We start from the raw sequence: 20,698 nt of genomic DNA, 5'->3' as shown, positions 1-20,698 counted from the left end.
AGTCAACAGCAACATTGCTGCTGTCAAGTGTCCTCTTCAACCCACTGCTGCTGCGCACTGTGACCCTCCAACATGGTATACTTTGAGTCAATATATAGGACACTGGTGTTTGAAACGAATCAAAGTACATACGTGGCTTGAAAATGACTCGGAACTATCATAAGCAGGGACATATAGCTCAAGATTCTGCGCGGCAATGGACCTCAGGGCCCATCCATCCTTTACTGTGATTAATATGCCAATCTGAAAACAAAGCGAATCGCAGCACGGCATTTCCAACACAACAAGAGCGGCCAGACTTGAGACCAAAATCTACCTTGCTAATTGAAGAGAAACACTTATCACAATTTGCTTGACCTCCCTTGTTCTATTCGAGCAACTCCATATCCTTGCTGAATTCAGTTCTTGATCATTGCTCCTAAGCGCATGACTCCTGCCAGTTGCTCGCCCGCTGATTGCACATCTTGTCCACGAGACAACATGGTTCCAAGCGCCTGCAGTTCGTAATTCGTGATTGTGATTCATGATCTCGTGCGAAACACATCCCATGAAGAATTTTCCGTCAATTACTGCGCGTCACATCAGGATTCGTCAAAGCGCGCAGCTCCACGTTGAAGGATCAAGATGCCTGCGATGCACAAGCTGTATGCATCCTGGGCCATCGATCGCGCTTCCTTGCCTTCATCTGCCCCCTCCGCTGAGATGCTTTGATAGGAAGTGCCCTGAGGAAGAATTGACGCTGTCTTGGCTACCGACCGGGGTGATCTCTCAAGTTATTGAACATGTCGGCGTTGACGCCTGGGGGAATGGCGACGTCTCTCTCGCCAGCCTCCATTACTGGACTGGATTGCGTCGCAGCACGAACTTCCTCCAAGCTCCGATAAACGCTTACCCTGATCCGAGCATTAAAGTATTTCTTCTTGGCTCCTCTTGGCTCCTTGAGCCTTTTGACCAGCCTCGTGTGTCAATTACAGAAATGTGTGCTGTGCCCTCACTGCATCTCAGCTCGCCACCCTCGCGCGTCAGGCAAAGTGCCGTACTTTCTCAGCAATCAAGTCGCCAATTGTCAAGGTTCATTACGAGATTGGGGTCGAAGTAGCATCGGTGACTGAATGCCTCGTGGTATGCTGGGCTGTGAAAGCGTGATAGCCGGCTACTTCGCGGGATTACGGTGTCGACTGAGGCTAAGACTGAGGCTCTCTCTCTCTCGCTATCCCGCCCCCTCACAGGGAAGCGCCGAACCCTTTCTGCAAAGCATTGCATGAAAAGTTTCGGGAAAGGAGACGTCGTTCAACGGATTGCAGATATGGCTTTGAGAGAGCGTGGCAGCGGCAGCGATGATCTCAACAGCATAGTCAAGATTGTTCGGCTGTATGGGACTCTGTTGTCATGTTATACGTTAGATGATTCGTAATTATTCAGAGAATGAAAAATAAAGACCCAAAAACCAAGGACCAATACTCAAGGAGACAGACAGGCAAGGACTTACCTTGATGGCAGCGACGGGCTGCACCGTTTTGAGCTTACTCAACCACTGAGGGTAGAACACGACGTGGCCTTTGACGAGGCACGCTGTCAGGTCTTTGTCGAGAAAGTCTAAGAAGTGAGGAGACTGGATCTAAGACTGATATCGGTACAGGACTCAATGCCGATTGTTATCGTTGACTGGAAGAAGAACCGACTTGCGCTTGACTCCACGAAGAGGCCAGTTGGGTGTCTTGTTCCCAGAGGCTCATTCGCAGGCCACCACGAGGATGCCAATGGGACTCGCTTTGTCGCTTCTTATGTGTCCGTAGAGGGGGTTTGTAATCAAGCCGTTGGGGAATTGACCGGGCGCGAGCATGAGGAGACTGGCAATGAGTTTTCTCATCTGGTGAACCGACCGGGGCGCCATGTGGTTGAGTAGTGGCAACACGTACTGCGCAGAGACTTGGCTGTGTTGTATAAATGCTTCGGGATGCTCGGGTATTGTTCTTCAACAACTTTGAAGTCCGACAGACTTTGACGTCCTCGAGGGCTCGAATTCTCGGAGACCTGTGGTTCCTGCCGTAGTGGGTTCTGTGGATGCTTGGGTGTACCCCTTGATTGATTCTGAATATGTTGAGGCTGGAGATGATTTGGCGAACCTGGCTTGATGGATGACTCGTTCGACGTCAGTGAAGGGATACGGCTGGATGGATGAGGCGGGGGCCGGTTCGAGATTGAGACGAGTGTCAGTATTCCTTCAACCGCTAGATGGCGCCAACACGTGGGCACATCTATCCGAGTATTCCCCTCATATGCGCCTATGGATAGTTAGGAACACGTTGAAAGTTGGAGGAATACTGGCGATGGACATACTGACACATCGTCAATGGGAATAAGTATCAGGTGTCTGGGAAATACATTTTCGTTCTGCCCTTGATCTGTGAAGATCTCAATCGCCGCGGATAAGGAAAAGGAAGAAGCCGCCAGGGTCGCGGGTTGAGCGCCTTGTTCGGACGGCGCTGAATCTTCAGAGTCTCCGGAGTCCGGAGAGATTGGCGAGAGGTCAGACTCTAGCGCGGCGAGTGGCTCGGGTGCTATGATTGAAAAGCTCATATTGTCCAGCAATCTGTTGCTAGGTAGGCTGTCATGCACGGCTACCTGCGATCTCTTAAGTTTTTTGTTCTTCTTCTTTTGAGGGAGAAGGGGGCTGTCATCGTACGTTCGTTTGATTGGCGATAGAAGTTTGGGAGAAGGAGCAGAGATGCCTCAGCGGCTAGCTGAACCGCCCTCTGCCCTTGAAGGGCTGCTTCGGAGCCTTTCAAGCCAAGGCTTGGTGCGCATCGGCCGAAGCCGTTTGTTGTCTGCGGCGCAACAGGGTCAGCATGATGCAAGACTTTCTGAAGGGCTTGCGCCGACAAATTATGTGAGTGGAGGGCTCGGGGGCTGAGATGCGATACTTACTTCTGACCCCTCGCCCCCCTCCCGGTTGAAGGGAAGTGCTCCATTCCCCACGTTGAAGGGGAAAGGCTTCGTTTCCCCCGTGTCGCTGGGAAGTGCATAAAAGCAGCGCAGCGATCGAAAGCCCTGTATCTTACAGCCCACAGCGTCGTGACTGCCCAAGCGACCCCATAGGCGATTACGTCTCGGCCGGCGATGACATCTCCGCAAGCATGCAGCGTATACAATAACGTGCAGTATTCCACTTTTATTAGTGGAAACTATGAACAATTAGCAATCTGCAAACCTTCGAGATAAGAGCCTTAGAAAGGTGTTCCAGAGCTTGTAGGTTGGAGAGGCTGCAAAATGTGATGGGCTGGTTGCGGTGGTTCTGTGCTCCGCGAAACAAACGCACCTCAAGGTCTTCCCGGCTCTCCCTAAGCACTTCATTAATCTTCTCAATGGTATTGAGTTCATGCTCACAGCGGTTGGAGGAAGCAAGAGTGCTATTGGGCAGCTGCCTTGTTCTCGAGTTTGAAGCCATCGAGGAACGATTCACCCGTTTGCACCATCATCCAAGTATTTGTGTTGAATAGATGCTCACCTCCAGCGCCTTGTTCTTGGCTATCTCGAAACTGTCCGTGATAAGGATGCAGTCAGTAATAATTCCACGATGCAGTCTTTCCGAGATGCGATCCGCCTGCTTGAGGAGTCCAAGGAAACAGCCGATGTCGTGCCGTCACCGCAGATATCTATTTTGTGCAGTCGTAGCTCTAGCGATTGCCGGCAATCAACCTGCGCAACTTTGTCATGCTCTCTTCGCGCTTCAGCCAATTTTGCTCCGACTCCCTGCTCTCAATGTACATCATCTTTCCCCTAAAAATGTCGTCTAATTCGTGGCGGGTGTTGGTACATGACAGCTCGACCTCGCTTCGCGTTTCGGGGGCTGGAGTAACGGGGCGTTCGCTCGCAATGGAGTCATGACGCTATTGGAGTCATGACACCATTGCGGTTTTGAGTTTGCATTCCGCAGAGCTACGTGATGATCAGTTGGTGTCTGCAGAGGAGAAGTTAAAGTTGAAAGGTCCAGATCCGACGACAAAGAATAAGATGAAGCCTCAAAGAATAGAAGGAAGGCGGAAGGGAAACGGCCCGTCAAAGGGTCGAGGATGATGGGAAAATACCTTGAAGAGGGATGGTATCCCTGTCACAGGGTAGACGGTTCAAATTGTTCGGTTCTTTGGGTGACGAAGGGTCAATTGCTATTTATCGACTGCTTCTGGGTAGCGGTGTAAATGGGGATTCTAACCGTAAATACGAGGTACAATTGGGGGTCTGGTTGAGGGTTGCTCTTGACTCTCGGTCGAACTGGACTTCCAATCCGACAGGATGAATAGAGAGATCGGAAGAAGGGGTAGACGAGAAAGAGGTAAGCCGAAATAGAGGGAAGGTAAGAAAGAGGGAAGGTAAGAAAGAGGGAAGGTAAGAAAGAGGGAAGGTATAAAAAAAGGGAAAGTAAAAAGGAAGAAAGGAAAGGGAGGGAATAAGAAGAAGAAAGAGGGAGGTAAAAAGGAGGGAAAATAAAAAGAAATAAGGTTAAGAGAGGTAAGGTAAAAGGGAAGGTGAGAAAAGGGGAAGATTAATAAGAGGGAAAGTAAGAGGAAGGGAAGGTAGGATGGTGACAAGGAGGGAAGGATGGATGGAGAGGAGGCGACATAGCTGCCATTGGCTGCAAACTGGTGATGTGTCTGAGGGGATTCCCTGGAGCATCAAAGCTGCGGTTGGTACGTACATGCGCTGCTGTCAGATCAACACCAGGAGCGACGCCGTCGCAGGTAGGAAAATTTCAAGGTTTGCCCCATGCAATACCGTTGCTTCCGTCAAGTCTGCCGATACTAAGATTGGAAATGCTCGTGTCAAGGGCTGGCAGCACCATCGCCGAAGGTGGGAAAAGTTGGATTGCTTGCACGACGTAACAGTATCATTGCTGCTATTCAGTCTGCTACTGTCAGGTCCCAGGATGCTGTTGGGAAAAGATGCCAGCAGCACGTACGAGGACCGTGCCATGCCGTCCACCTTTGACGTCTCCTACCAATGATCCAGGGGAAGCACCTGCATCGAAAGTTCATTTGTTGGCTGCACTCACATTCCTCCCTGAAATGTCCCGCCTCGTCCATCCAAGCCATTTTATTTGCTGCGCAACACCTTCCACGAACAGCGTCACCGGTACCGTCTGTGGACTTTGACAGCCCATCCCTATCTTGCTGTGCATCACAAGCATCTATCTAAAAAAATGTGGTTATCGCAATTCTCATGGCCTCGAAGTGAGACTGACTGCCCTGAACCTGTGAGCTAAGCCTTGCTGCATGTCGAGCAGGTAACTTTGTCGTGTCACCACCAGCATCTTTCAAGTCTCCACCCATACCAAAATGTTTACATGCTCGATGATGGAGAGTTCTCAACAAGATGAAGGCTCTCATGTCACTCAAAGCAGTGGAAGTCACCAGTGTGAGTTGGACACTTTTCGCTTGTATAAAAGTCTGGTAGGTGGCTTGATAGTGGCGGCTTTGCCGGAGAATACAAGCCACACGACTCTGTAAGTGGTTCCGGGCCGGCGTGCCCAAAAAACTAGATATTTTTGATTTCATTGAGCGACGGGCACTCAGCCTTCGGCATCTGTGAGGGTACGTACTTTACCCAACACAGGCATTGAAAAGTGAGGGAAGCAAGCGCCGCAGCCACTACCCTGCTGCAGCCTCCACGTCGGGTGCACCTCGGCGCCCACCAGTCCCAGCCCCAGGACCAGGCTCATTTCCCATTCATTTCGTCTCTCGCACCTCCACCTCGCACCCACGCCTCGAGAAATACGAAATGATGGTCATCATGTCTTTGAGCTTGTAGCCTGTGAAAAAACCCCACGAGTCTGCTGACTGCTGCACCCATTCTTCAATTCGGAGGAACATGGTCCCAGCCCAACAGCGGGACAAGCCACATTTTGGCTGCTCCATTGAATCGAACCGAGCAGCGTCTTCCACATGCACGTTTGGGCTGAGGTGACGGAGCGAAATTGTGGTCTTGGTGGACATGGGAATTGATCGTTCAAGGGTCAGGATGGATGGGAGTGATGGATGCAGATGTTGTAATTGGCTGGATCATGATTCAGGTCCGCAACCGCGCGAGAGAGACGAGCGAAATGTACATTCAAGCCTTGCAAAACCTTACACAGCTGCGAAAGAAGACAAGCAGGGCTCAAAAGATTAGAAGACGAGCACGCACACGCTCCCGACTTGTCGCTGTTCTTTTGGGTGGCATATTATGTGCGGGCTGTTTGTTTTTCCCGCCTCATTCAATCGCAATGGTGGCGACCATCTTGCTCTGAGCGAGTGCCATTCGGAGTTCGGAGGGGAGGGAGGTATGGGAGGTCATTTCAAGGTTAAGGTGGCTGAAGCTAGCTGAGCCAGATGCAAGGTTGTGGCCCACTCTCGCACTGCCTTGGGTCGAATCAAAGGTAGGCAGTGACATGACAGATTTGGTTGCTCAAGTTGCTGAGTCATAGGCTGCCCAAGCTCGGGCAGCCAACCCGTGAATCTTATGCCTACTGCGAAGTATACCGACCAAAGCAATATGTATCTATCGGATAGGTATACAATCATGTTGCACACTGCAACATGATTATGCACTTAGACGCAGCACTCAAGTGTCTGTGCGTCGAGTCCCACTACTCGCACTGCAATGCACGAGACGCAAAATGAGAACCAGCTACTGACGCTTGAGATGCTGCCGAGACACACACTTTGCTTGGGTGATCGAAAGACACCACGACTCTTTCAACAGCTTCAACTTCAAACTTCATCGTCTTTTTGCACATGGATGCCATCAATCAGCGCTGCGTCGCAGGCTGGTTGTAGCGCCCGACTCGGCAGCCCTGTCTCGAGCATTCTGGGATTGGTCCTGGGAAAGCTCAACGTTAATGGCAAAGCATCGCAGCCACATAAAATTGGTCTTGGATGATAGTCTTGCGGTTGAGTCATTACAGCCTTTGAGTACTGTCTGAAGCTGACGATCTGTCTGCGATGTCGGCCAATGGATGTACGGAAACATCAAGCAAAGGAGTCATGGTCTCGAGAATGGGTCACACCAACGTCATCTTGTGAAATGTTGTTTGTCCTACGTACCCGTCCAAAATACAGTATCACGATGTTACGGCTTGCCAACCAGAGCTACACGCCTTGCTGTTTGCTTCTTCAGACAACACGGTGCACCAGAACAAATGTATCAAACCCAAATGCGTGTTTCAAAGTATTCCGCCCGTAATCATTCTCGTATCCCGGCTACCGCAACTCTCAGTACTGGTTCCAGAGAAAAGTGATATGAGGGCAGTGTCCTTCTGACACGATGTCAATCACTGGCAGAGAGACCGTCTCCCTTTTCCTCCTCAAGTGCCATGAGCAGCTGCCGAGCCGAGTTGACTGTCATGATAAGGGCAATCTCGACGTTGCTGGCGTTCTTTGGTGATGCCGACATGATCTCGTCAGTCTCGAGTGAGAGAATGTTGCTGCACAGGGTGGCAATCATGGTGGTGGTGTCCGGCGGGGTGTGAGAGCCAGAGTCGGAGCCGGAGTCGCTGGCGTAAGGCTGGTTCGCAGATTCGAAGAGACAGGTCTGGGTATCAGAACTGCAGTTCATCTTGACTGTCTTGGACGGACGGGGATTATGGTTGGTATCATCGGGCGAACGAGTTCTTCTTCGGCAGGATATTGATAACTGAGAAAAATTGTCTGTATATCCTGCAATAACGTTAGCCACGGTGATCCCCGGGACTGCTGGTTGTAGGATCAGAGGAGCGAGCGGGAAAGAAGAATGCAAAGGCAGGGAACGCGTCAAGTGGGCAAGGGATAATAAGAGATACCTACCGTCTTGACCAGTCATGATGCGTGTATCCCTGCGAAGTGCAGTGCTGGCCACGCTACTTGCGATCGGTGGCGGTTGGGTGATGCTGGGCGAAGGTGTGTGATGTTTGTGCTTGTCTCGTTTACGCAGCGGCGGGCAGGCGATGTAAGAGAAAGTGGAGAGAATGGTATTGAATGGCGAGTCTGCGCGACTAACGTTTGGGTGTGCTGTTGAACGAACGAAGTCTTTCAAGTAGGGCATGGACGAGTTGCAATCTGCCCTGGGTTACGTGAAGGGCAAGGGACAGATGGAGAAGGAGAAAAGCTCAGATGGACAGCAGTTCCAGGTAGTTCCACCTCATTGCAGAAGAGGGAGTTGGCATATCTGGTTTCGCGACCTCTTGGAAGTACCTTACGGAAGGAAAACAAATTGGAAAGAAGTAGCGGCAAGGACTTGTCTGAACAAGAATGGTGCCCGGAGAGAAGAAGGAAGTATCATATCATGTAGGAGGTAGGAGTCAAAATACAAAAGGTGACGACATCAATGGAAAGCGCAGGAAAGCATGAGGTGGGGAACGTACCTTACCTCACGTCGGGTACGGGTGATGATGACAGGGAAGAAAATTGAGGCGAGGCGAGGAAGGAGACAGACCCGTGCCCACCTCCTGGACGATGAATTATGCTGCGCCCTGCATGGGACCGCCTCAAGTGATCTTGTCACGCCGTCTGAGGTCAAGTACGCAAATACCTAAGGTACCTGTTAAGGTAAGGTAGCTATCAGTGAAGGAAGGACATATGTTCTACGGAGGAAAGAAGCTGTGAGTTACACGTCCGTGCTTCAGGTCCAATTGGTCCTCGATTCATGTGTGGAAGCCTCCACATATTCAACCTTCCATGAATAATGGAAAAGCCAGTACTCGGAGCTACGTATTCCAGAAACGCATGGAAGATCAGGTCTCGTGTTCTGGTACTGGACTTGCCTCGAAATCCAAGCCTGTCATTCCATCCCGGAGCCTGCCAAGAATCTGCTCAGCCGCAATTTTAATCCCCTTGCCATTTTCCAGTCACTTCCCGAGTCCAGATCCTGACTGCCATTCTCCCCTGTTGTACCAAACTTGTAGAGGCTGGTACTTTCTCGGGATGCTTCTGCTTACAACATCATTATCCTTTCATTTCAGTTCAACTTGGCAGGATAAGTGAATGCCAGGTAGTTTCCACGACTTGCTCCGAGGTGGACTGGGAGACAGCTCCCTCGCCTTATCTTCCTGTCCAAGCAGCTTCCTCTAGTCATGTCTGGCAGTCTTGAGACGCCTGTCCAAGCACCTAACACCGGGGGCCATGGATTCCTGTCATCAATTGCGCAATTTGTCAGTCTGTTTCCATCTCAGTTCCCGCCTTTCCAATAAGGAGAGACCACATGCCAGAGAGTATATCTGCAAAGGACCTTCATTCTGCCTCAAGACATACCCATCATGTCCTGAGATGCCATGCCTGATATGTCTCTTTCTGTCCGTCTGGTTTGACCTCCCGTCTTGATGTGAATCTGGGCTGTCCGAAGATAAGACATCTTTCCAATCTGCATCTGTCCCAAGACAGAAAGTTTTTCCCACCTACATCTGTCCGAAGACAAGACGTCCTTCCCTTCTAGATCTGTCTGAAGACAAAATGTTCTTGCCATCGGCATCTATCTACCTGGGATAAGACGTCCTTGCCATCTACATCTGTCTGGAGACAGAACGTTCTTCCCACCCGCGTCGATGTGCCTTTCTCTCTGTCTGATAAGCTCCTTCCCGTCCGTTTCAAGACATACCTGTCTGACGTATGACTGAATCCCGTTCTGTCTTAGTCCAGATGTCTTCCCCTTTTTGGTCCCAACTGTGCTTCCCGATTTGATGTATGTTACTGATCGTCAAGTACCTCTTGTAAGATCTGGCAAGTCCTCGCGTCTCTTCCTCCCATTCGAGTTGAGCATTGTAGACGCCACGTAGATCTGTATAAGAAGTCTGCCTTTCTCTAATGCCCCTGAAGAATTCTCTTCTTTTCTTCTCTCGGCCGTCAGAAACACACGCACACGCACACGCACCATTTGCCTCTTTGCGTCCCTCTCTATCTCTCTCTCTTAGTTTTGCGTTGCTGTGTTAGAAGCCGTTCTTTTCTCTACTTCTCTCACTCTCACTCTCACTGAGACAATGTCCGCCGCCATTCTTCTCGCAGAGTTTCGTGTCCTCTGCGTTCTTCATCAAGCCGAACCCGGACGCGCCCAGATCCCCGAGAAATGGGATACCCTGTGCCGACAGTGGTGGTCCGAGACCCGCGATGCGGACGAGACCGAGACCGAGGAGGCCGACTGGTCTCGCTTGATTCAAGAAACCATCCCCCCTGACCAACTGGACCAGGCCCTGGGCCTCATATATGAACTGGACATCGACGAAGTGACCGGTGACGCCTTGATCCGTCTGAACCGGGCGTGTTTGTCTCTGGGGCTCACCAAACCCGTTTTCTTTCTGCTCTTCGGGGCCAACATTGCCAAGTCGACGCAGAGTCTCAAGTACCTTTCCGGGTTATGCAATCCGAGATCTGCCCCGGGCTCCGGCCACTCCCCCAACGCCGTCATCGCCGCCGTGCGCCTGGCCATGAGGCTCCGTCACAAGTCTGCCCGCGCGTTCCCTGTCCCAGTCGTTAGGGACGTCACCACCGCTCGCAAGAGTAAGTTGACTTCTTTCACAAAGCTTCTTCAGTCACAATCCCCTCTCGCTTTGATTCTGACATGAGATGTACTACAGACCTCCAAGCTGCTGCAGCAGCAATTCCCGCCGCCACCATAACTCCCCTCGCAGAGGAGAATGTGGAGGAGCCACGCGCTGTCCCTTCTGAGGAAGCCCGCGACAACATCAGCGCCCAGGCCCTGGAGCCCTTCCCCGACCCCAACCCCTTTGACGCCTCCCCCGTCCCCTCCCCCCGCATCCGCTCCCCACACATCCACTCCCTCCGATTTAACTGGCCGGAGAATGACCTGTTTTCCGAGCTCGCGGAGGACACCGCCGCTCTGAATCTCGGCGCGTCAGAGAACGAGGATGAGGAGATGGAGGACGGCGCAACGGGGCTTCCCGAGACTGAAGAGGAGGAAGAGGAAGAAGACCTGACCGATCATTGGATCAGACTATGTCGGGAGCTATCCGACCTCCCCATCCCCGATTGGGCAAAGGGTAGCACGAACATGACGTTTCAGGGCTGTCGCGTCTTGGCAACTGCCGTCGTCACCCGCGTTCTCGAGATAGAGGCCACTGGCAAGGACATGTCGCCGGAGGAGAGGGCTTCCCCCCAGCAGCAGCATCAACAACAACAGCATCAGCATCAGCACCACCGCCAGTAACATCATCATCGCCACCATCTTCACCAGCAACTTTCTTGGGCCGCAGGGGCGGCATTAATTCAAAACATTCTGTTTCCCGCTCTGCATTCGTGTCTGTTTTCCATCGTGAATATTGTATGATCGTGCCGATTACTGGTTGTTCTGATCCTTTGTTCATGACATGTTCCACTCGTCTCATGATGTATATCTCTGAGGAGAGGATGAAGAAGATGCGTGATCTTCATGATAGAAATCATTTTCTCTCCATGATTGAGAGGGATTATATTCAATGATTGTCTGCAAATGCAACACGTAACATGATCAAATGATTCCTCTGGCTGAAGCAGCTGACAACGCAGGGCTTTTGTCATGCCATTCTTCCCCTCAAATACTGGCTATAATACGATTCCATCGTAAAAGTAAGTAGGTGAGCAGTTAGACTCAGTAAGACTTGTAGGCTTTGGTGCTCAAAACACAACTTTTCATCAAAACATAAGGTAAATCTCATCATTTCCTTCTATTTCTCTCTTTTCCTTGAAGTTTTGATACTTGTTGGGTGATGTTTCACAGCGAGGCTACGGGCAAGCCATGGATGAAAGGCCTCCTCTTGATTCCGAGTAGCAGATTCATCAGTATTAAACCTAATATATTGAGAGATTCCCCCTGAACTCCTCTCTCTGAAACTCATGTACCTGCAAACGCATATTAAAACCCAAGTCTGCACTTAAATCTTCATGTTCAGGATCCTATGTTTTCCTTGATTCCGCCCCTAGAAACGGTAAACGGCGTCTTTGAACGGAACCCACCTCCTCATATTCTCGGCGCCTAAGGAGACCACCTTCAGCGGCTGAAGTCTTAATATGACATCAAGAGGGGCAACCAAGAAGATTTTTACAGAGCTAGGAAAGAAGTGCATCTGACGAAAGTTTGCCAAACGTGAGGGAATAATAATCTCCCCCACAGGGCAGATAAATCAATCATTATCGAGACATTTCTGCTCTTTTATAAGTGATATCCTGAAAGGGATTCCAAAAACCCAGAGTTTCTCACTGAAGACGAGTTTGTAGACGTTACCCGTATCCCCCAAGTACTAGAATGGTAGCTGAGACACACACGGAACATGGCCAACTACCAAACTCTTACCCCTTTTCACCTGGGCGGCATGCAAGGCCTTCCTGAGCGAGGCCTTCCTGCTCAAAGCTCCTATTCATGCAGCTGTGGTCTCGTTGTATGCAAAGAAGAGGTAAGCCCTTGTTGACAGCTCTTTGATGTGCCTGAAGCGCATTCGGCACTAGAGATGCTCACGTCATGTAGGTAGTGACCACAAGATGGGAAACGCAGCAACACGCCGATCACCACTTGGTTGTTCATTTCTATCGTAGAGAGCTCGAGGGTCTTCTCTGGCTTCTAATAACCATAGTGGGTGAAGTAAATCTTCGCGGCTATGTTATCAAAGAATCTTTGATTGCCTTCATGATGAGATACCATGAGAGGAAGAGTTGGATGTATGATTGGTGGCGGGGCGTCCAGGATACTGACTGAATGAGAACTCATAAACAAGGATATTGGAATGCAAGTTTCTCCAGCCCAATGACAGCCTCGATCGAAAAGATGAAATAGTTCCCGTAGCCACAGACAAACTTGGTCCCATCTGATGCAAGGAATGAACTCGAGTGCTGCAACAAATCCCCTGGTCGACGTAAGAGCGGGATATAAAAAGAAATCTTTGATCCGATACGGATAATGTAATACATTTTCGTTCCTCTAGGTCCTCGTTGAAATCAAGACTGTGTTTACATACTCCTTATGATGGCAATACGCTCCTATTTGACATGGTCAAGGTAGGCTGGAGGAAAGAAAGATCTCGAGGTACCATTGCTCAAATCCTGAACTGTTGTGAGAAGAATGCGCTGAGTAGAGAACAGAAGTAGAGTGCCGACCGGTCTCGAATTGAGCAGAAGTAGGTAGCTAAAGGCAGCGGGCTGGTGATTCAGGGCTTCGGGTTTGGCACTTATAGCCATCTGACTTATCATTGGGATTAGATTCAATCTTTCCCAACAATACGGAGAAATTGGAGTCTCACATACTCTAACCTCATTTCTTTGCAGTATTTTCCTCTCGATGTGAAACTTCTAGCTCACTTGAGATCGGTGTTGAATGTGTTCCGGCCAGAAATCAAGTTTCTCATTTCAGAGTCCACCTTCAATTAGTTTGATGCTGGGTCAAGAATGTCTCGTATAGCTCTGAACGGTATGACATTCAAGTCTAGGGGCTTTGAGTTCTTTCATCACGCATTGATGATTCTTATAGATCCTCTTGCTGCCCTTTTGGTCAAGAAAGTCTGACGTCTTTGGTTCTCGCAGGGCGCTGAAACATGACATTTTCCCAGTAAGACGTGACATGGTCTTATGATCACTCTTATTAACCCTCTCGTCATAAACGCTGTTGTGTTTTCCTGGATCGCCAATGATAGGTCCCCATTTGCCACCTACTAAAGTGATGACAGAAAGTCACAGCGCCGATACGAAGAATGCGTCCTTATCGGCCTTTAGCTACATTCGATGACCGTAGTCAAGCTTTCAACAGTGAAGTAAGAGCATGGCCAAGATCTCACAGATTCAACGCTAGATAGATAGAGGAAAATGGCATCATTTCTAATGGGCCGTATCGGCAGGGTTTTCCTTCCCACCCAAGTACTACATGTTCTGTGTTTATTGTTTCGTCAACTTATTAAAGTCATTTATTCAATCAAAAGGCCTTGATCGGTCATCAACAATGGTCTTATATAACTGGATGTCGTGATCCCCAGGCTTTGGCTTCCGCGTTCAAGGTGTCTTGAGGCCACAAAAAACAAAGCTTCGGTTCATTCCGACTTACATTCCGTGCTTGGAACCAAGCTTAAGAAAGGCCCAAGTACTGCCCAAGAACTCTGTGAATCTCGCTGTTTGTCACGCTCGTCATACTCAGCTGCAAAAGGTGACTTCTGGCGGCCAGGAAGGCCTTCTAGCCTCAATCAAGCACTCGTCATTAGTCATGTATCCTACATTGAGCAAGCTGGATATCCCTTTTACCTTCCTCGTTGAGCACCGCTATTCGGTTTAGATTAGATCAATAGCTCTAGCGTAGGTTCTTGGACAGATCAGCTTTGGCCATGTTGATGCCGTCATCAGATCTTTTGCAGTTGTGCAAGCTCTTCTGGATCAGATATGCTCACTTGAATTGGCCCGCGGTCTGGATGCGGAGCCCGAGTTCAGCCATTACCTATTTCCTAGGATAGGTGATCTGTTATAGGATTTCGTCCTTCATGTCTCCAGGATAGGGGTTAGCATAGGGGATTTAGGAAGGTTCCAAGCAACAAAGGAGCATCTCAGGTAGTGTACAGCGCAGGAAGTACACGATTAGCGAGGGGAAGACCCCAGTGATCAACCTTAATGACACTAGCAGAAGTTGGCCTCTGTGAGCTTCCTTCCTGTGTCGTGCGCCTTTAACGGTATGACTGAATGTTCGTTCACTCGACCTGGCCGAAGCTAATTTGGGACCAAATCAGTCTCTGCAGAGGATTGCCATGAGGTGCACGACCGCGCCCCTTCCGAAATCTATTGACATCGAAGGACTCCGTGCTTTCTATGTCGCATCTTGCTGTTGGACTATTGACGGCAGAAGAAGAGGATTCGAAAGTTGGAACGGCCCTTCTGCCAACCTATACCTGACAGAGGAACAGTGGACTCTGCCCACCTGCTTACCCCTTCCATATACATACGCGGTTCAACATACGATCATTGAGCTTCATACTGGCCAAGAGATTGGCCCTGCTTACGCGTATACCAACATGAAGAGACGTTCTAGAAATGACAGAGAAACTAGCATTCGTTGTCGGACGTAACAGCATTGTCAGCAGAGCCTGTATCTGTTCCTAAGTAATTCCAATAGGAGTACTTGGCCGTCGATATCGAAAGAACCTTCACGCGAGTATTTCCATCAACAGGGAAGGTCGTGGAGTATATGTGGCCGAACGTACCAACTTAATGACTGATTATTTCAACCAGATGCTTCAGTGTCCCACATCAGCGCAGCGCATTGAATTTGCGCATCTGGAACCTTGTTCTTAACATCTCTTTTCTCTCGAACCCACTTCTTACACCCGATATACGATCATCATCTGCAGGCGCAGCGCCTGTAATCAGACTTACGATAGACCGACCTAGTACAGCTGAAGGGATAGGACGAGCTCTCAGTCGACCGCAGTGGAAGTCTCTTTCCCTCATTCAACCTCCTGCAACGACCGCGAGCCCAGCTGCCGCAAGATCCGCGACTTCATTTGTGCTACCTTTTACGACCCAGAGGAGACAAGAAGGCGGCAGTTCAGGACAGTACGACCTCCTTCCGCCAGAAATTGACTGCACAAGATTCACCTCGACAAGCCCTTTGACGTTCTCTATAGGCTTCCTTCCACTGAAAGTCGGCCTCGCCACACAAAGGTCACGTCAACAAGGTTCGTTCTGCCAGGACTAGCCGTGGTAAGAGCTCCGCCGACAAGACTCCCAGCCCACCAGATCGCTGGTTCAGACCACTGATCGCTGAAAGGGCTTTTCAACACGCCTGCTTCGACCCCCTTCCGCCCGCTCACTGCGGAATGATCTCACCCTCCTACACCGCCGGGATGCAACGGCTAACAACCGCCCGGATTTCCACGCCCGCCGTACTAAACACCAGATCTCTTCCAGGGCAATGATATGGGTTGAACAAAGGTTCTAGCCACTGCGGGCATCTTCCGTTTTCTACGTATTTGCGTTCAGCCCAAATCCTCGATCCTCCACGCCTTCGTGGCTCCTCTACGAACAAAATGGTGCCAGCATCTCCGTCAATGCGGCAGACGCAGGTTGCATGGCACTTCCACTACTTCCAGCCAGTTCGACGGCAAGCACCTCGTTCAGTCACCTCGACAGTAAGTTACCTATAATAGCCAACTAAACTCCAGGAACAAGGACAAGAGCAAGGGCCAGAGAGCTACCCAAACGCGTGGTTGAGATAGCAGCATACTACAGACGGTAAGTCGCCCAGCGAGCACATATGCCTCTCAGGTCTTAGCTTGGAGAAAAACACACGTATTCCGGGCGCAGTCAGACCGAGAGAAAGCTCTTTTCCAATCACGGTGCTATACGAGTTGAACCGGAGGACTATACGGCTTTGGGACTTTCAATTTTCAATGCACCACAATTACTACCAAATGCTGCCAAAATGGGAAATTGGCGCTCGGGAGGGTCAAATATTGGGTACGGACGAGGGAGCCTCACCACTGCATTCCGCAGCCGCACGAAGCCGTAATGTCGCCCGAATCCGCTACTTTTTCTGCCTCCAAATCAGACACTGCCGATGCTGGAATATGGACGGCAGATTGGGGATATATCCGGGCCGCCGCAAACGGTCTTTCCACCTACTTACATCCAACGGAGCAATCGTGGGCTTTGAGAAGGATGTGTATCAACACTGATCCATCTCGCACTGGCAAGATTGCGAAAAGAATAGATGGTGACTTGATTCAGAGGTCAAGCCGCAGATAGCGCGATCCTTGTTGGATTACGAGGCAGAAAAGGGACCCTATTAGGTAGTTAGGTAGGGGTGGTAGGTAGGCAGTCTGGGCCCGTGCAGACGGACCCTTCTACCTACTTACACCCACAGAGGGATCGCGGGCCCTGCCCACGATCTTCCCCTCTTATATATACGTAATAGACCTATATTAACCTATTAACCTCGTCGTAATTAAAAGGTCTAACTTACTTATATATATACTAATACTAATTAGTAATTAAATTATATATATATTTTTATTATAAATTAGTAAGGATATAATTATAAAAAAGATAGTTTTAACTTATTTTATTAACTATTTTAACTTATTAACTTAGTTCTATCTATTTAATTAATAATAAGTATCTTAGTTTATATTACTTTAACTCTCTTTTATTATTACTAACTAATAACTAATTAACTAGTTATAAATTAATAAAAGCGCGCTTTATTATATATAATCTCTTTTATTAAAGCTACTACTATAAAAAAAATAATTATTTTATTATTATTATTAACTTTATTTTTATTATTAATATTATTTTTATTAATTTTATTATAATTATTAACTTCTCTCTAATTAAGCTACTTATAAAAAAATCTATTTTAAATATATTATAACTAAGTACTACTTTAAACTAATAATAAATAAAAGGAGATTAATTATTAAAAAATTAATCTAATAATCGCTAGCGTACTAGTGCTTAATAATAATAAGACTTTTGAAATTATAAATACGTTAATAATAATATTCTTTTATAAATAGCGAAGTATTTTAAAATACTAAGAAAAAAAAAGATCTTAATAGTAATAATAATAGGGATCTATTTTATATTATTAATAAATCTACTTCTTTTTAACTTAATAAAAGCTCTGAGATTAAATAAATAAAAATAAATACGAAAAATATAAAAAGAAATTACTAATTAGTAGCTAACGGAATCCTCTATTTATTATTAAAAGTACGGTTATAAAAGGCCTTTTTTTTTTTTTTTACGACCTTTTACTAACTTTAGTAACTTTTTATTTATATACCTCGTTAAAAAAATAGAATTTTCTAAACTAATAATAGTAGCCCGCTTATTACTATTAAAATAATCGTTACGATTAACTTATTACTTATTTAAACTTACTTAACGTTATATTATAATTAAAATATAATAATTACTTCTTACGATTATTTTTTATTATATACCTTATTTTACTAAATATATTATAATAACTACCGGCCTTAGTAATAAGTAAAAAGGGACTAATAACTAGTTAATATTACTTTAAACCTATTTATATTTTTAAATTATAGAACTATACTTAATTCTAACTCGTTAATAAGATTATATTAACTTAACTTAATAAGGCTTATTTAATATTATACTTACTTTTATAAACGATAAAAAGCTTAATACTTTTATTTTTTATATAATAAGATCTTATTATTAAGACGGCTTAATAAGTAAAGAGCTATAAAAGGATTTTAAAACTAATTTTTAAAGCTAAGAAATAGGGGACTTTTTAAAAATAAAAAGTACGATTCTTAAAAAGCTAAAAAACTTCTTTATAAATAATAATATTAACTTAATAATTAGGGATCGTAATTAAATAGTAAATAAGATTATTAGTACCCTTAATACTTAGTACTTCCCTACTTAGACCTTTAAAAAAATCGTAACTTATTATAATTATAATAAATACTTTAATATATTATATTATAATCTTTATTTCTTTTATTTATTACTTTTATAATTAATAAATACTAACGATTTTATTTAATAAGCTAGAGAGATAATAAGGGAGTTTACGTAAACTTAGCTAGTTTAATTAAAATAATTAAAACTACGACTTTAGCCTTATTATTAACTAACTAACTTATTACTTTTTTAAAAAAAAGAAGAGGAGAAACTAAAAACTAAAGTTATTATTATTTAATAATAAAATCTATCTTATTAAATACTATATTTTAATATAAAAATTAAAGACGATATTATATTTAATACTTACTAATTAATTAACTTTACTAAGCTTTATAATAATAAAAATAAGTATAATAATAAGAAGTATAATATTTTTAATAAAAAGCTTCGGATTTTTAAAATATTATATTAACGGGTAGGAATTAGTAAACGTTACTATTTTAGTATTTTTTTAAATATACTTAAAAAAAGGGTATTAACTTTTTATTTTAACTAGCTTAGTAATATCTCTAACCCGCTTAGTTTTAACGTAATATACTAAAGGACTTAGGAGTACTTCGAACTATTTATAAGTTATTAAAACTATTTTATAAAGCTCTATAACCTCTATTAGTATTTTATAGTTTATAAAAATCTAGGTAAGTTAAATTAATAAATCTTATAAACGCTTATTAACCGCATTATAATTCTTTACGAAGTACTAGTTATATAGGGATTTATTTTTAATATAAGTAACTAGCTCTTTTATTATATAAGTAATATATTAAAATATAAACTTATTATACTTAACTTAGTACTTATGTTTATTAATATTTACTATTAGCTTAGTACTTTAATTAATATTATAAAAAAAGAGTACGATTATAATAAGTAATAATAGTATTTTTAAAATAGTATTTATAATATAAAGGTCCCCGCTACTTACTAAACCGATCGTATTTATAATAGCTTTAATAAAAAGACTAGATTTAATAAATAGAATTGACGTAGCCGTAGTATTATTAATAAAAAGTATTTTATTTATTATAAAATTAGTTATTAATTAACTAAGTATTTAGAAAAAGAGCGATATTAAGTATATTAGAAATATAAAAATAATAAAAAAAGAAATAAGAGATTTATACTAAGCTTATACTTATAATTCTTTACTTTTTATAAAAGAACTGCCCTTATTAATAACGACGACAATAATAATATTATAATTTAATATTTTAATAACCTCGACTTTAATTATAAGGATAATTATAAAGACGAAGTTTAGATCTTAATAATATACTTTATAACTATTATTAATAATAAAACTTTTATAAATATCCTCGCTACTTAGGTAATAGAGTATAGCTTTATTAATACTACTTTTATTAATAAGTTAACTAAGCTTACAGAACTAGTAACCTTTTTTTTATTAAATAAGAGGTATTTATTAAGGGATTTTTAAAGTATTATACTTAATATTAATACTATAGAATTCTTAACTACGGGCTACCCTTAACTCCTTATATTATAGCAATAACGACCCGAAGTAATTTTTAATATTTTTAAAACTAGTAAAGTAAGTATTTAATTTAGTAATAGCGAACTTATAAAGTTATTAGGATTTATAATTATTAGTACCCTATTTAATAATATTACTTTTTATATTTTATTAACTAATATTTCTTTTTTATACTACTTAAAGGATATAAATAAGCTAAGAATATACTTTAATAATATTAATAACTTACTAATTAAGGGAGATATTATAGTACTTATTATTTATAAATAGGGATATTCTTAGTTTTTACTTTTTAATAACGAGAAAATTATTATTAATTACTTAATAAAGGGCGAACTGCGCTACTTATATTAGTATTTTAGTTATTTTTTAGTTTTTTATTTTCTAAAACTACTTTAGTAATTAAGTAATAATATAAAAATCGTAGCCCTTAAAAAGCTTATAAAGATTTATTAATAATATTAACTTAATATTATTATCCCTAGTTAATTTAAATTTATCCTATAAAATAATTACGATTTTAATTACGAGATTATAATTAACGTAATATATTTAATAAATTATAAGGGTACTAACTAACTAGTACTTTACGTCGTTAATATTACTACTTCTTTTTAAATAATAAAGTTCTTTATAAATATAATTACGAAATATATATAAAAAGCTCTTTAGCTATATTAAATTAACGTCTATTTTAGTTTATTAAATTAGATTATTATAAATATTAGTAAGAACTTTAGCGCTATAAAATTTAAATTTTTTATTAAATTTATATTTATTAAAGTTAAGGAAGTACTTA

The 20,698-nt window shown here is 44.3% G+C and overlaps 4 protein-coding genes across 4 annotated transcripts; 2 read left to right on the top strand and 2 right to left on the bottom strand.

Moving 5' to 3' along the window:
- Positions 1 to 1,210: 1,210 nt before the first annotated feature.
- On the bottom strand, positions 1,211 to 3,773 carry CCOS01_16407 (uncharacterized protein; the record flags this gene model as incomplete). The annotated part of the gene is made up of 9 exons (XM_060464543.1): positions 1,211 to 1,369; positions 1,490 to 1,596; positions 1,920 to 2,034; positions 2,341 to 2,561; positions 2,687 to 2,828; positions 2,929 to 3,051; positions 3,320 to 3,382; positions 3,509 to 3,539; positions 3,700 to 3,773. The coding sequence occupies 9 exons, from the start codon at positions 3,771 to 3,773 to the stop codon at positions 1,211 to 1,213; spliced, it is 1,035 nt and encodes a 344-aa protein (XP_060304859.1).
- Positions 3,774 to 7,302: 3,529 nt separating this feature from the next.
- Positions 7,303 to 7,590, bottom strand: CCOS01_16406 (uncharacterized protein; the record flags this gene model as incomplete). Its single annotated transcript, XM_060464542.1, has 1 exon — positions 7,303 to 7,590. The coding sequence occupies one exon, from the start codon at positions 7,588 to 7,590 to the stop codon at positions 7,303 to 7,305; it is 288 nt and encodes a 95-aa protein (XP_060304858.1).
- A 2,392-nt stretch (positions 7,591 to 9,982) lies between these two features.
- On the top strand, positions 9,983 to 11,766 carry CCOS01_16405 (uncharacterized protein; the record flags this gene model as incomplete). The annotated part of the gene is made up of 3 exons (XM_060464541.1): positions 9,983 to 10,499; positions 10,577 to 11,049; positions 11,716 to 11,766. 3 exons carry the CDS (start codon positions 9,983 to 9,985, stop codon positions 11,764 to 11,766), a joined length of 1,041 nt encoding a protein of 346 aa, XP_060304857.1.
- Positions 11,767 to 19,968: 8,202 nt separating this feature from the next.
- Positions 19,969 to 20,169, top strand: CCOS01_16404 (uncharacterized protein; the record flags this gene model as incomplete). The annotated part of the gene is made up of 1 exon (XM_060464540.1): positions 19,969 to 20,169. A coding segment is annotated over one exon (201 nt), but the record flags the coding sequence as incomplete, so codon positions are not given.
- Between the last annotated feature and the right edge of the window lie 529 nt (positions 20,170 to 20,698).

Source organism: Colletotrichum costaricense, assembly GCF_030867565.1.
Source record: "Colletotrichum costaricense strain IMI 309622 chromosome Unknown Scaffold_30.1, whole genome shotgun sequence".
In the NCBI taxonomy this organism is placed as follows: Eukaryota; Fungi; Ascomycota; class Sordariomycetes; order Glomerellales; family Glomerellaceae; genus Colletotrichum; species Colletotrichum costaricense.
This window is presented reverse-complemented; position numbering and strand designations above follow the sequence as displayed.